The 16,914-nt window shown below is 36.3% G+C and overlaps 1 protein-coding gene and 1 long non-coding RNA gene across 4 annotated transcripts in view; both read right to left on the reverse strand.

The window, feature by feature from the left end:
- Positions 1–15,633, reverse strand: part of LOC119660551 — a 32,275-nt gene extending 16,642 nt beyond the window's left edge. Inside the window, exons 1-2 of one of the 3 annotated variants that reach the window (XM_038069191.1) lie at positions 15,505–15,633; positions 15,360–15,451 (exon numbers count right to left, since the gene is read on the reverse strand). In XM_038069191.1, coding sequence (XP_037925119.1) covers positions 15,360–15,401 — 42 coding nt within the window. In that variant the 5' untranslated portion in view covers positions 15,402–15,451; positions 15,505–15,633. Of the gene's footprint in view, positions 1–3,074; positions 3,094–13,613; positions 14,300–15,359; positions 15,452–15,504 lie in introns of those variants that run through there. The other 2 variants (XM_038069192.1, XM_038069193.1) reach the window with 2 other exon arrangements.
- Positions 12,434–13,332, reverse strand: LOC119660555. The gene is made up of 2 exons (XR_005250440.1): positions 13,129–13,332; positions 12,434–13,063 (listed from the first exon to the last, which is right to left on the reverse strand). It is a non-coding gene; the product is annotated as an uncharacterized LOC119660555 (long non-coding RNA).
- Positions 15,634–16,914: the final 1,281 nt, after the last annotated feature.

Here is a 16,914-nt window from a genome sequence, read left to right on the forward strand (position 1 = left end):
TGACAAAATGAGGAGATGTACCGAATGTAGCAAGAGAAAAGTTGGAGAGTGATATACCAGGTTAGGTGGATGAAATGGATGGTTGGATTGGATGGATAATGGCGGGTTAAAATAGTATCCTGGAATTGCAAAGGCAATAGGTACAGAATGTACAAATGTATAGCTCAGTATATAATATAGCACAGCATGAGTGGGGGATATATATGATTCCATGTTAAAATAATTAATAATTTAACTAGAGACGATTTTTGTTGAATATGTATATATTCACTTGTTCAACTTTTCCATTCCATTTATTCCGGTTTGTATATAATCTACATACATAACTGCCCGCTACGCTAATTGCATAATATGTGGTGCAGGTCAAAATCGAAAACATCCTATGCGTCAATAGCATTCGATTCTCACACAAAACTGAATAATGAAATAGCCAAGTAGCATGGGCACATCATTATCAGATGTTGGGCTTTTAATTCTCCACTCCAATCGCCTCTTACTTCTGAGTTTCATGCAAACCACTTTTTGCTGATTTTTACCCTTTTAACGCTCAGCCAAGTGGGGGTAGAACGGATATTCTGCCATCCTTTACTTGTATGTGTTCGCCTACTCGACACTATGTGGCGTAATGGTCTTCATATTTTCACATGGTATTTTTCCTTTTTTGTGTGTCAAAGGTGAATTCACTTGCCTGTTTACATACTACCTACTATGAAAAGTCGAAGAGTGAAGTAAGAGACGATGTAAATCGTTAATGGTGATTAATGCTGGTATTATGACCCAAATTTCTGTTACCCACAACTGTTTTTGGTCATTCTGTCCTTTTGTGCTCGATAAATTAGAACACATTGATTCAATATTGAATTTTCCAAGGTATGCGATTTTGAAGGCGACACATAGAGTTCTTGTCATATACGCGAAGCAGGAACTACTTTCTTTCTCTAGAATAAATTCAATCGCAATAAGGCTCGCACAGTAAGTTCTCGTAACAGGAATTTCTTATGTGTCAGTGTTTGCGTGAAATACAAAGGAGAAGTGCAACAAAAAAAGGACTTTTGCTCGAAAAAGGTCAGACAACTGTTGAATGCGGCATTCAAAATACTTAAAACATCCTCCGCAAATGAATTCAATAGCCGTGAATTAGCTAAACAAAAAGGCGGCAGGAGTTATGAAATGAAGAAGAACTTTGGCCGAAAAATGCTACGAGAAATAAGCTTAGGAATGTTCTATTAATGTTACGCAAAAACCAATCTTTATTGCAATCAAACGAGATGCAGACGAATATGTTACTGGTACTCACAGAATCTTGACTATTTAAGCAATTGAATGTGAATTTAGAAATATAGTTTGATGATGTATTTTACTAACGGTAGCAATTGTTTGAATGCAATTCCCGACGTTGTTAGAAATTCAGGACACCACTGGAGTATGAAATTGGTGCCACCCTCTTGCTTAAGGATTTTCGAGTTGACTAAGCGTCAATTTTCGATTTTGTACTTCAGTTAAGAAAAAAATATGTGTATGTTCTATACTTCACAAATTAATGCAAAAGAGATAATAAAGAGGAGATATACTATAACAAAATTAAATGGAAAAAAAATATATAATGATTGAGTGAATTTATTTTTTTTATATACTAGATGTCTTGATTATTGAAATTCTCCTGAGCCTGTAGATAAACACAAACACAGACTTGATTGCAATTTTGAAGTAACTTTGTTTCACAAAATCTATATTAATATTAATTCATTAAGTAGTTTCAATAATCGATCCTTGTAAGTACATCCAGGTGTTAATTACCAAAGAGTTTCAATACTTTTCTATCACAATAGTTTATGATTTGAATGGTTATATCTATATATGCTGTGATATCTTTAGATACATATTATTATTATTCTGTTAAGGGAAAGTCGCACCGCGTCCTTGAAGAACTATTGTGCCCCTTTTACTGGGTATAGTGTACCTATTGATCATAGTATCTCAAGCAGATACATATACGCTATGTCACCTCTAACCCACACATACCTATTTCTAAAGTGACATAAATAGGAAATCTGCATTTTTGAGTTATCACTATATCCTTCCGCCAAAAAGCACTTATGTCATTGTACTTATTCTGAAATCTAGTTCTACCTACAATTTTTCGTTACTTTCCCAAAAAAAGTGATTTTTGACTCGTGTCAATTTAGAAATGTGTAGGTATGAAATAGTTTTCAGTTATTAAATAAAGTGCTCACGAAAGAAAATCGTAGATATTTTAGATTTCACGGGATTGATTTGATTAATATTTTAGAGACCGCAAGATTGTAAGGGATATTAATCAGATTTTTTTCTGGAAAAAAGACATGGGTGTCCTGCCGCTGCAGGTAGTATTGTATATATGATAAAACTAGAATATAGTCTAATAACAAAAAAAAAAACCGGATGTACGTATATCAGTTTTAATTTTAGTATATAATAGCAGTTCCTATTTAGGGCACGGAATAACAATTGTAAAGCATACCTTCAAACTGATTAACAATATTTGAAAGCCAAACTGAAAATACTGATATCAAATACCCTACGTACTCCACACTCTCATAAACCTTTTCTTTAAAAAACTCATGAATGCCACACAATACCGTACTTCACGCGAAAATATATTTTGCGTCATGCATTCATGCCACCCATACGTGCAGATTAATTGATGAATCAGACATTTTTTCTTAAAATCAGCATGAGCATTAGCTTTACTTTGAACGATGGTTGGCTCAGACGGTGAAGGGATTGTAACGGCGTTTCTCCATTTTTCCATCGTTACATGTAACTGAATTTTCTAATTGGATTTCCCTTAACATATTTTTTAGAAACAAAATAAAAATCAAGAGATATGTCCTTCAAAAGGATGCACGGGTAACGATTCAACAATAGCAACAAAGTAACATTGACCTTGTTGATAATAACCTTACAAGGACGCAACAGATTAACCTGTACCCTCCGTCTCAACTGCAAAGTCGTATAAGATATGGCACTGCATGAACCACATTTAAATTTCAATAGGCATCGGAACCCATCTATTCGTCTATACTATGCCTTACCTAACCAGGAAACAATACAACAAATACATATTTCTCGAATCACGCAAAGTTTAATCCGCCTGGTGAACTCTGAGACTCGCGGTGTAAGTATGAACTTAGTTTATACACCTCGCTAATATTGCAGAGATAACACAATTGATGCGCTTATTGTTAATATTTTCATTTCACTCTCAATTTAAGTATCTTCCCGCAGTTTCCATAAATTTTGGCTTCAGTAGAAAAAAAACAATGCTTTCGCTCTCATCCCAAAAGCTTTTGATTGGAATTCTTCGACTACGACAACTATGAAGATGTCTACGATAAAACTGCACACAAGGCGACAAACATTTGCGACTGTAGAACTACGTTCACTGTATCTAATCGAGGGAGAGAAGAAAAAACGTGGTGTCTGTTTACATCACGAAAGTGCATCGTTGGCTTCATTGCAAATTGCAATAACCATTCCAATGTGTATCAGTGCCGAACAACAATTGGCGGAATGTTTGCTGACTATCAGTTTACGAAATAGTAGAGAACAGAGAACACCGCCGTCAGAATGAGATTTCCAGTATAATTTCATACTCATGCCTACATAACAACTGTAGCAGAGTCAAGGTAGTGCATAGCCACGTGCGTTCCGTCGTTTCCAATATCTGCCACTTTATCGCAAACGTAAAATTCTCAACGCTCTTAGCTGGAAATGTGTGGATGAACACGTTATTGTGAGTTCCACAAAATTTCCTTGTAAGGCGAAAGCTGTGAAGCCCGGGACATTTTACCATTGCTGCAGTTTACGAAAAAAGATCAAGAACTTATGTACGCTCTGGAAGGAGTACATCATATTATCCTACCTAAAATTATCGAATTCAGAAAAAAAGTTAGCTAGTCGCTGTGAGTCATGGGATAAGACTAATTGTTGTTATGTAGAGTTACAGAAATTGTCGGGATTTCCCAGTAAATTTATTCTTATCACACCATGTACGAATTGCATGGTTTGTTTGTATACAATCCAAATATAAATTGAAGATGCATCTTATTTGACTATTTTTGAACTTCAGTATGATGTTACGAAGATTCTCAATTTCTTTTACTTGGGAAGTAAGAGTTGCAGATGTGCAGAAATCCACTAGAATTTAATCAAATCGATACACGATGGAAGGGTATTTGAAGATATTTTCTTTTTGTAAGAATTTATCCTCTTTCCTTTTTAAAAATCCTAATTGTTATGTATTGTATGTGATTTATGCCGTAGATTATCGTCAGGCTTGGAAGCTTTCACATGAGAATTATTGAAAATAAACGGTTTAAATTTGCTTCAGATACTGAGTATACCTCTGCTATCTTTGATTGAAAAGTAATTAGCCAAAAGTTAGGAGGAAATGTTATATATTATGAACGTTAGCGTTTGTGAAACTTATTTCCTGGTGAACATTATATTTAGCGTCAAGCACTTACTAACGTAAATCAATTTTTAACAGCACCGAATCATTGTATTTGATGAATTTAACTCTATATTATATATAATTTCTCTGAGTTTGGATTGGTTTAATTTATCGAAAATGAGGCGTTAAAACGCCTATTATTATTCTGTTAAGAGAAAATCGCACCGCGTCCTTGAAGAACTATTGTGCCCCTTTTACTGGTTATAGTGTACCTATTGATCATAGTATCTCAAGCAACGCCTAACTACACACTTATTCCACTGGTGTTGAAATTTTTATTATGATGTATTAAAGATTTTAGTTCTGAGCAGGTATTTTGGTTAAAATTTATAAAATCATTCGTTTTGAGAATGAAGGGGGTCCTAAGTCCGCATCAACTTAATGCAGGACCGGACCAATTGAGGAGCAACTTACTCCTTCTTTTCTGGTCCACGGACCCCTCGCAGGGCTTGCACCCAAACTTTTTTAAAAAAAGTCAAGCGACGGCGGCTTTACGGTTTCTTACCAGGGCAGAGGCAAATCGTCAGACGCTGCCTCACCTCTGCCCTGGGAGCAGCGTGACCGTAGCGGCTCACAGATGTTGAATGCTCCTTTATATAATTCGTAAAACACGACATGCCTACGAATTATATTGAGCGCAAATCCGCCTTATTGACCAAAGCTGGCCAGGGCTGAAATATTCGTTTTGAGAATGAAGGGGGTCCTAAGTCCGCATCAACTTAATGCAGGACCGTAAAGCCGCCGTCGCTTGACTTTTTTTAAAAAAGTTTGGGTGCAAGCCCTGCGAGGGGTCCGTGGACCAGAAAAGAAGGAGTAAGTTGCTCCTCAATTGGTCCGGTCCTGCATTAAGTTGATGCGGACTTAGGACCCCCTTCATTCTCAAAACGAATATTTCAGCCCTGGCCAGCTTTGGTCAATAAGGCGGATTTGCGCTCAATATAATTCGTAGGCATGTCATGTTTTACGAATTATATAAAGGAGCATTCAACATCTGCGAGCCGCTACGGTCACGCTGCTCCCAGGGCAGAGGTGAGGCAGCGTCTGACGATTTGCCTCTGCCCTGGTAAGAAACCGTAAAGCCGCCGTCGCTTGACTTTTTTTATAAAATCATTTCTTTCCTTGAATATTTAAGTTTAGACTTTTAAAAAACTATTTTCGATAGATGATTAAAATTCTGTTTTTCTGTCTCTCAAAGATAATTCAGCAGGGCTGGGATATCTCAAATCCTATTTAACCCAGATACTCCAAATTTTGCATCAAGCTTCTATGTATAATTATCTCTATATTTTGGTATCAAAATCGTTTTTATTTTACTATGTACTTTAAAAGTAGTTTTTTTTTGCCAGACAGCCACCATCTTACAGTAGAAAATGTCCGTGCTCCCTTAGATATAGTATACGATGACATTCTATCCAATTAAGGGACTTTTTTTAAATTTTGTTTCAGATGACCATAAGTTACCCTACTCGTGTCAACGGGTATACTATTTTTTTCTTTACTCCCAAAATTATCAAATTCTTCTTCTTTTTCTTCAGCCTTTGTTCGATTCACAAGCGGGGTCGGCTCGTCGTGATCGGTTTCGCCATTTGGCTGTATCGAATGCCTGATCTGGGTGCAATCTCGAGGCTTTTAAATCCCCATCCAGCGTTTCAAGCCATCATTGTTTCAACCTGCCTTCTGGTCGTTTACCATCGACTTCGAGGTTCAGACCAATCTTGGCAAGTGAATTCTCGTTAGCACGAATTGCGAAGACGCCTCTCTCGCAATTTTTCCACGATCGGTGCAAACCCATAACGATCGTGGATATCCTCATTTCGGATGTGATCAAAACTTGTCACGCCACTAGTCCAACGCAACATCTTCGCCTCCATTACCGCAAGACGCCGTTCATTGTCTTTTATAGTTGGTTAACACTCAGAACTGTAGAGGGCGACAGGACGGACCACATTGCGGTAAATTTTAAATTATAACTTATTTATTCAGTATTTTTTCCTTTTGTTTCCCAAATATCAACGAATAGTTTTGAAAGAAAAATAATGAGAATACTATAGCTTTTTTTATCGAACTCGTCAAGACACTCGCAAATGTAGCCCTCTAGACGAGGATATCCCTTAATCAATAGTAACATCGCCTCGCAATCTAATCTAAATTAAACGAATAATTTCATCTTGAAGCTAAAAACATATGTAAAATGTATATGAATGCTTTTCTTTAAATTTGTTCAATCTCCATCTATCTGTTACACCCTCTTTAAAAGGTATGTTTAGTAAATTGTTCTCAGTGCATCATAATGATGGACGGATGGATACATGTTGGTTGAATGTTGCATTCGGATCGCTAATTTTTATATTAGCAAATGTATGGAAGGATAATTTTCGCCACGGTTCACTGTATAAAATAGAGGATGAAAGAGTCCAAGTCTCACACGTTTCAATGCTAGACATCGGCAATCGCGATGCCGGTATTATACTTCCCCTCAAAAGGCTTTTATTCCACATCGCTTCCTACGCATATTACCTTATCGAAATTATAGATCGAACGACTTTCATACTAGCTCTTCCTTCGAATATCCTATCTCAATTGCATACAATCACTCGCGACATTTCCTTCTATTTTTTTAACACTGAAATTTCTCCTTCGAGGGAAATGATAAAAGTGCAAAGCCCAATGCTTAGCTTCTCCGATTCCTTTCCCTCATTCTTAAAGGGAAACGGGTTTGCGTCGGTTTCTATTACTCCTCTTGTTCTATTGATGCTCATTCTTGCTATATTATTTAATGCTTATATTCCCTATGCTCCTGCGAAATCGAAACCTAATCTCTACATTCGAAGGTCCGGAATAAATAAGGAAGTATCCTCTCTTAACTGAATATTGTTACATACATAAAACCTGGTTGCAGTCAGAAAAATTCAAATATTGAGGGTATTTTTTCTCTTGGTCAAGTAACGACATGCAGTTGGGGGAATCGGTGAAGTGCGGATATTAGTGTCCCTTTTATCGGCAGACGTTCTAAGAGGTGGCATATATGTATGTACATCTACAATTCGTGTGTCATTCAGATCTATGGTAATTATGAGCGACGATTTGGAATCCGTACGCAATTACAAAAATCTTTAATTCTCTCTTGCTGAGAGATTTTAAAGCGATGCAATTCTTCTCATAATATTATGTGTATCCATTCCATCTTATAATCAGATGCACATGTTATGATACGGCGCAGTGGTTTCTAACCTCCTCAATATTTAAGAAAATGCTTTCCGTCGTCTATTCCGCCCAATGTGGTAAAATTAAAAAAGAGTTAAGTGTCTTAAACTTCCTAGAGAATCATGTTAGTATTTTTCTTTTTAAGCAAGGATATTATATCAAGTTCATTGAAAAAAATTTATATGACAATAATTATTTTTCATTAGAGATTAGATTATGCTAAACTTAACAAAAAGTAGGTGAATTCAAATTAAAATAAGTAAATGAAGGAAATCTTTCCGTTACACTTAAAATAATTTCATCCTATTTTCATAATGGCTTAGACTTCCCTGGAAATCTACCAATTTCTTTAATTTTGGTAATTGGTAATATGTAGACGTATTTTCACTATGCACACTTTCAGCTACTATATCTTCCCTATACGGCAAGAATGTCGTATCTTTTATGACGCACATTCAAAAACAAATCCTCCCATATATAACAAAGCTTGCTGGTTGTCGACATTCCCTTCTATTGACAGAAATAAGCTCAAAGGTGTAGGCAGAAGAAAGAGCAAAGCTACAAGAAAAAAAACCATGACAGCAGCACCGACGTTACACTGGCGACGTCCGTCGATAGCGAGGACGTAAGAAAATTCCCAGTCCCAATCACATCTGGACTTTCCTTACGACTCAGCCATCGCACCATGTATTCGGTATATACCTTGGCATATACATTACATAAAACGAAAGCACTTTGACAGCTATCGCGGTCAAATATTTTTAAGTATATAAAAGCATGAGAAAGCCCTAAAGAGGAGAGATTCGAGTAAAGAGAATTTTTCAATGCATGCGTTCTTCTTTTTTCCTTTCTTTTTTTTTTTCGTTGCTCGGCGAACCTCAATAGCATTCAGTTCAAACTAAGTGTGGGATAAGTTGGTGTAGCGCAACGCGTTAGACAGTTAGCTACAGTCAGATATCGTCGTGTAGCAACTACTAAACAATAACAACTGCATCAACGACATTGATGTCGGCGAAATATAAAGGAAAATGTTTGGATCTAAACTCTACTCTAAGCCTCGGCCCCTATACGTCATATAGCCTCCTAATCGAACTGAATATCGAGGTGTCCCGCAGTTCGCTACTTCACTGTAATCGCAATTGCTGGATACCCGTGATACAATACAACGTATTTACAGTGTCTGGTTAGTATGGTTGTACACATGAATTTGTTTTTTCTTCAGGTCAGAACAAGATGTGCATTTATAAAACTGAACTTCCAATTAAATTTCCATTTGCCATATTGTACATGGTGATAGCCATTTTAATCATTCCTTTCCATTTCTATTGGCGAAAATGTGAGTATTAGTCTTTCATTAGAAATGAGCTTCATTCAAATTCTATACCTCCTCTTTAATCCTTTGTGCAGTATAAGACACCCAACATTGTTTCGTCTTGCTTACTTTAATTTCTGTTCTATTTTAATTCAGCTATGCTTCTGCCTTTTCCCAAAAATTGTGAGCTTTTCAAAAGATAAGTTAAAATGATCTTGAATGAGGTGTTCTAACACACTTCAAGGCCCTGGTCCAATTGGATTGTCGCACCAACGATTATTATTATTAATACAAATATCCTGATCGAAATCAAGATTCACATCCGAAGTCATCGAACAACTGACGCTCAACCAGTCATGCCACTGCAATGGGAAGCATATATTCTACTTGTAGTGAAGAAAGGTGTAAGCCATCGAAACTGCCCTCATTTGTAAAAGAAACCGTTTAATTTCTCCAATATCAAGCATTTTTAGCTTCTTTGAAAGATGCGATTATCTTCCTAGTTTCTGACGCGAATTCTGCCTGTACGAATTTTAGATGATGTTACTGTATCGTTCACATCAGCACTCAAGTCGGATCAGTCGGATGTTATCGTCAGGGGTCGCCTTGCGTCGTTTGGAATACCAACGAAAACCAACTCGACTTGTTTCGACTAGAGTTCCCAGAGAAAGAGAAGTAAGTTTCGTCATTATATACCCAACGGATACCATGAATATGCTCTTTTCTTATAATACATATATCTATTTTCTATGCTATATACTACGCCTTCGCCCTCGGTATCTTTGTGTGTAGCTTTGACGTATATTTTTAGTTGGTGTTCGTGAACGAGTAGATTTCTCGTCGCTGGCTATACGACCATCACTTTTGAGCCCAATTTCGCCTCCTTTTTACTACACTTTGAATACCCCTCTCTACTTTGTGCCAAAGGAGGAATTGAGCTCAACTAAGCGGAACATATTTCGCCTCAAAATATTCCCAATGATCAAGTTTTTAATGGACTTTGACAGCTAACTCCTGTTTACATTCTATATCCCTTTCATTCACATGACTCCTCCAATAATTTTGTGTGCGCTTTTTTCGTTAGCCACATTTTGTTTTCTTATTGCGCTAAAGTTGTTAGGTGACGTTAGTCAATGCGTTTTTCGCAAGAAAAGGGTTATCGTTCCGTTCACACTGACCAATGTCACCGCCAAAATTGTAATATACACACTTGATGTGCCGCGTCTAGAGATGTACGTACATAGGTAAACATGAAATTGGCAAATTCTCCTAATTTATGTCGGAATAAAGAGAAAGAGCCGAAGAAAAGAGTATATGGTAATTGTTGATAATTAAAATCTTTACGCATTTATGTTGGGTCTTATAGTGGGCTTGAATGGAATGCATTATAGAGAACAGGTGAGAGAGTGCAATAATGTTAAGATTGGATTCTGGTTCGTTGTAAACATTCGAAAAGGGTAATTTTAAATTGTGGGATGTTCTTCTTGCCTCAGTACCTTTGGCAATATTTGCTTGGTGATAGCTTCACAAGGTGAATTGCATTATCGCTGCACCTTAATCCCTCGACTGTTTGGGACTTTGGTATCAATTTTTGATTTAGAAATCTAGAGTGAACAATGGAGAATTAGGCAATAAAATCATTAGCAAGTAAGAGGATTGGGAGCTTGTATTAGGAAAATATTTGTCATGTTCTCCGGTTTTGAGAAACTAGGCACTATATCTTATGAATAATAAATGCAAAAATTATATTTTTCGCGCCTAATATCGATAAGTAAACCAATCAGCAAAAGAGCAAAGAATTTCATTGAAGGGGACTTACTCCTCCACCAATTAAAGTTCCAAAAATTAGGAAGTGCTGACATACAACTGTACTGCATTGGTATATGCAGTGCAAGCTTGCCATTCATACCCATGAATGCGATGTCTGTTTGATATGTCTACCATTTTTGGGTACTCAAACTCGAAATTTCAATTCCACAATGAGCTTTAAAAGATCTCAAAATATGAGTTTTTTTGTAATATGGGTATTACATACGAAACTTTTCCAGAAGCTCCTTCCAACATATTCTCAGAGCATCCACGTTATCATATTAAACGTTCGATTGGACACAATTAAGTACAGTACGATTTGGCATTGGCGATCACTTACCAGGTACTTGGAGTAGGCATACCAATTCGCAGTTAATTTTCGGGAGTTTCTACTGCTTCAGTTTTGATATAGAATTGCCTGTGGTCATTAATTGAAGAAGCATTTTCTCGTACTTAGTAAATAGAAGAACATGTGACGTTTTGCGCGCAAAGTGGGTAGAAGTTCAGTGGACTCAATATTCTTTCTTCTGTAAATATATTTAGAAGACGAATCCAAATGCATTTGCAAATGAATGAACAGTCAATTCACTGAAGTTGATGATACGAATTTTATTATGAAAGTTAGGACTTTTGATTAGAAACTAGGAATCGAATCCTTGCGGTCAAGAATATGCATGCCTGTATATGCCAAGAGAACACAGATAAATCTAACGTGAATATGGTTGGAATGTTACAATAACGCAATTAGCATTGGGATAGCATGAATGAGACTTTACCCAGTAATTATAATCAAATTCTGATATTTTCTAAATGGACTCGACATTTGAATGCGTCTAAGAGGACATCCGTCTTTTCGGAACAAAATGTATATTGTTCGAAAATATTAGTAGCACTTCATAAAATATGTGTTTATGCAACCTGAACATGAAGTGTCTAAGTATATTGTGGAGTTGACGTTTAGATTTTGTAATACAAAGGAAAGACTTAAGAGTTAATGATTAAATCGAGTCAGATGACATAATCTCATCAAATGATTGATAGAAAATTGTGAAAAATATGGAATTGGTTAAGTACTCCTTAATGTAAATATACTAATATTCACTGTAGGACACAATACCAAAAAGGTTTTAATCTCAAACCGATCAGATCTCAAGGAGGGAACCAATTAAAGATTGTAGTGCAAAGTTTGAGAGGAGTAAATTACGAATATTATCATGAAATGAAAAAAGTGGGTTGTATGAAAGGTTTCATACAATAATTCCTTTGAATTCACATACGGTGGAAATGCAGTTGTTGGCTTTAAATATAGAACAATTTGATTTTTTAAAAGGAAAAGATTTTAGAAGAGTGAATTCTTTTGATGCAACTAATGGTGTAGGTGTAGGAACCTCTTTAAAAAGGGTAACAGCTAATACCATTGGAGACGAACAATCACAAGGAAAAATAATTGAAATAATATTCCATAAACTGGAGGAAGAACAGGGTTAGAGCGAGATTTAAAGGGTGTGCGTATATGGTCCTTAATTTTGTGCAAGGAAGATATTAGCAAGAAGCCTTACAGGATATTCCCTCTTGTATGCTTAAGCGAAAAAACTGAAAGGGCTGATTCTAAATTGACCAAAATCATCGAAATTTTATTGAGTCTGAAAAATAATATAGAAAATCTGGCTGGTTGCATTTGTAACCTGGTGTTAGCTGAACAGGAAAGGTTATATTGGCAAAGAAAGTTCTGATCATCTACGTTACTGGAACTACTGTGATCATAAACCAAATTGATTCATTTTTTCTTGTACTCAAGATATTGGTCTGCAGTAAGGGATCTAATTTATTTACTTAACTTGCTTATCAGTTGAAGCTGCTATTTATGCAAATTCATACAATTTAAACAACTATCAGCGATCGAGAAACAATAGGCAATTGGCAAAGATACAATTTCTAATCAAGCGAATAACAATCAAAACAATCATTAAAGTTTTTCGACAACAAACGAAGAAAACAATGAGATACTAAAGAGATTTAAAGAGAAATGTAAGCATAGTAAATATACGATAGACAACCCATCAATTGTAAAACGGTAACACAAAACTTTTTTGCTGTCTCGTTTGTGTGCTTCTGAGCGTTTTCCCGATTTAGTTTTACTGTTTGGTGTTTATTCAACTGAACATTCTGCTACGGAGTGCTCTCACCCGACTAGCTGCTATATCGACATAAGCATCAGCAGCAAGCACCTAAGTGTTCACTATCTGCAAGCAAAAGCAACCGTCAGCAAAGCAGCAACAGCGAAAATTAATAGTAGACACGAGCATACATCAAAAATAAAGAACGTGAACGATATGTTGAGAAAAAACAACTCTGACTGCTAAAACTACTATTGCCTGCCGCCCAATACTTTACCCACTAGACATAATCAATGCGCTACATAAGAGCGCGTATGGCAGAGTGGCAAATCACTAATGTGATTATATATAAGAGATGTAAAATCTACTATTTGTATGTAAGTATATAAATTGAAGTGTAGCTAAAAGCGCTAAAGTAAAAGGTATAATGACATGTGTGAGCGCCTAAGCACTTATTTCCTACTCTTTTGACAGATTTGATAACACACAATGTGCACTCACGGCACGACGACTATGATAATATGATGGAAATGTCAAAAGTGCGCGCGATTTTAAAAATATGCCAATTTATTGTTATTGTTCTGATACGGGTTTGGTCCTTCGCTAAGTCAATGTTTATGTTTTCTACACGATGCAAAGGTGATTCCGAATTATTTCCATTTGAATTTCTACTTACTTTTGTCTCTGTCCACATTTTCTACTGGCCAATGTGAAATTTTCTTGCTTCTAAGTCTGATAATTTGAACATTTTTCCTCCACTTTCAACAAAACTTCATGAAACTGATACTCTAGATATTCGTCTTCAAATCCCAAGATTGCATTCAATTATTAATATATATATTACTATCACTCCAATTCACTCGTAGGTCTTTATTCAAGAACTTCACCACTGTATTAGCTGTCAGATTTAGTTTATAAAGTTTCAGTGTTCACTGATTTCCTAGGAATTCTCACTGACACTAACTGAGGTTTGGTGAAATGTTTCTTGCCCAGCATTGATCTTTGTTCTTCCAATAATTTACTGCACAAAATTCTATCCGACACTATTATTTAGCAAACTTATACTTCAGAAACATCTCTTAGATAAAAGAGCTTCAATACCGAAACGTGTGACATGTACATGCCCAACCTTCTTCAACTAATGCACAGGCCGTACTGATTTCCATTGCTTTTCATTTTACACGCTTTACCCACTTCGAAAGCACGAGCATTTTTCAATATTTTGCTTTGACTCTAGTTCCTCGGTTTCTTGCTGCTTCTCAGGCACGTCCGCCTGTCCGTATATTCGTTCGTCTGTCATACGCCGCTCTATCCACTCTCTATACCTGACTGAACAACGTTTCTCCCCCCTTCCACTTCGACCTACCCTCCCGGTCTATGTGTTTCATTCGACTGCGAGCTCACACAAAATACTTTACTCGATTTCGACTTCGATTTTGCTGTACCTATTTCATTGCTGCTCGACACGCATACATAGGCAATCTTAATAACAAAATCGGTTACCGACACAAACATACCCTGCAGTTGCTATTTCTTCTGAACTGAGCTGATATACCCTTGGTTGTGCGCTAGATATATAGCTTGCTTTCGTTCCTATAAATCCGTAGAGGTAGTTGTTGCTGTTGGTGCCGTTTTGCTTGGGATACCACTGCTATGTTATAAAAGCAGAGTGATGAATATACAGGAGATTGCTGGCAAAGGATTTAGGTTCAATTCGACAACTTTCGATAGTGCGCTGCTGAAGCAAGATTTGCCCTTTTACGAAATTGCTAATGCTTTATAATGTTCAACCGAATTTAGAAGCTAATACACCCTTCAGCATTCAAATATTTTTGGTTGAACGAAGACATTTTTCATATCAGCCTTTACATGGTTCAGTTTCCACTAGATTTCTTACATTGGTTACATTGTGGCAATATTTCCAATCCGCTCTTGCCAATATTGTTACGCCAGTTATAGACCTTGGTCTTAACAATGCTTTATCTATGAAATTCTCGATCCTTTGATCGCGTCTCTACTTTCTACCACAGGCTTTCTTTATTGGATGATTCTGCTTAGCGCATCCCTCGGTTTTCCCCGCCATATACTCTACTTTCGAGTATCGTCTATGCGTTAAACATGGCCAGTAGTTTTTTAGTGATCATCTTGGAGGTGTGTCGAATAGTTCGCACAGCTCATGATTGTACTTAATTTACCATCGATTTTCATCGAGCTTCACTCGATAATACTCCTCAAGAAGGAAATTTTGAAACACTTAACATAACTCAGGTCTTAACATATAATTGCTAAGTAGCTAACAGAGCTACTAAAATACCAGGACGGACAGTAGAATCCTTCATTTGTGAACTGGATGCGGTTTTTGATTCCGTTGGATAAATATAGTGTATAAAATATTCTATAAAAATCATAAAATTTCACTTACTTCTACCGAAAATTCTCCTCTTGTTAAATTTTTCTCTTTCATAAGGTATTTAGGAACTTTTTGTCCTTCACATTGCGGAATCGCTAATAAATCTTAAATTGAATTTCTATTATACAGTAATCGATGATGGAAATAACAAATTTACCTCATCCGCTTTGTTGGGCATATACAGTTGATTAATGAGTTGATGTACTCCAGAGACCAATGGAAAAAATATTGTTATTCCTGATCATTTGGTCGAAATATGTTTGTTTGAATACAATATAGGCCTATATTAGCAGCGTCCATACCTAAAAGTACCCAGTACATTTTTACAAGTTTTATAAAATCCTAAATATATATATATATATATATATAAGGCAAATAATTAACACCAATGTGCCAGAAACTCATATTGTCTGTATTACTGAACGAAAGGGTTTACCCTTTACTATTTTTTTTGGCAACATTACAAAAAGCTGTTGGTACGGAAGTCAACGATGTTTCGTTTTATATATTAAACCTGTGGTGAGTAAGAATCCAGGAAGTGATAATGTAGAAAATATTTGGGGAGTTGAATGTCGTTTCTAGATGAAAGTACTTCCATTCATTTTTATCTAAAGTTGTGGAAAAGTGGTTTAGATTTTATATAAAACAAAACCTTTTTAAAATCGGCTTATTGTCTGCCCGTCCGTTTGTCTGTCTGCCTGCCACATCTTTTATCTCAGAAACGGTTACTCCTATTGATATGAAATTTGGTACAAATTCTCAAACAAAATTCTAGGAAGGTGGGACCTATGAATCTCATAATTTTTTTTCGCCGAGTATAGTTATGTGGGGTATCAAATGAAAGGACGAATACTTTCTGAAATATTTTTTTGGCATTGGTTGCAAATGGTAGGAGTGTGGGGGTACCAATATCTGAAAAGAAATATAGTCGCCCATGCACATGGTATCTATGCCCCAAAATACTTTCCGTACCGATACCATATTTATTATAAGTATTGCGCATATTAAACAACCTCTTTTCTTTTCTTCAGTACTTTACAAAATTCTCACTAAAAGTTCGTAACTTGGCATTTCCACAGACAAGCAAGAAAAGGGAAAAGTTTGTTGAAGAAAAATATTTATAACTCTAACGTTTTGATATCATTATGGACCAGTATCTCCGATGCCGAGACAACTTGGTGAAACGTTTGGAGGAACAAATATTTTTCTTAAACAATTTTCTTCTTTTTTGACTTGGCCTAAGCTCATGTGGAAATTGTAAGGCCGTATAGACAAAAATCTTTGAATAAAACCAATAAATATGTTTGCTTCGAATTTTTCAATTTTCGCTAAACGTTTTGAGATTCTCGTAGAATAGGATTCAAAGGGGCAGAAATGCACTTTTCTGTGTATATAAATGCATGAACGACATTGTAGAGATAATTTCGCGAAGCTTCCCACCATGGCACAAATATCATATCACCAAAGTACCTTAGTCGTTGGTGTGATCGCCTGAGCTTAATCCGTTGCCGCTTATTTCTCATAATAATGGAAATCTAACCTGAGTGTAAGCATATAGGTCTTTGCC

Source organism: Hermetia illucens, chromosome 6, assembly GCF_905115235.1.
Source record: "Hermetia illucens chromosome 6, iHerIll2.2.curated.20191125, whole genome shotgun sequence".
Taxonomy (NCBI): domain Eukaryota; kingdom Metazoa; phylum Arthropoda; class Insecta; order Diptera; family Stratiomyidae; genus Hermetia; species Hermetia illucens.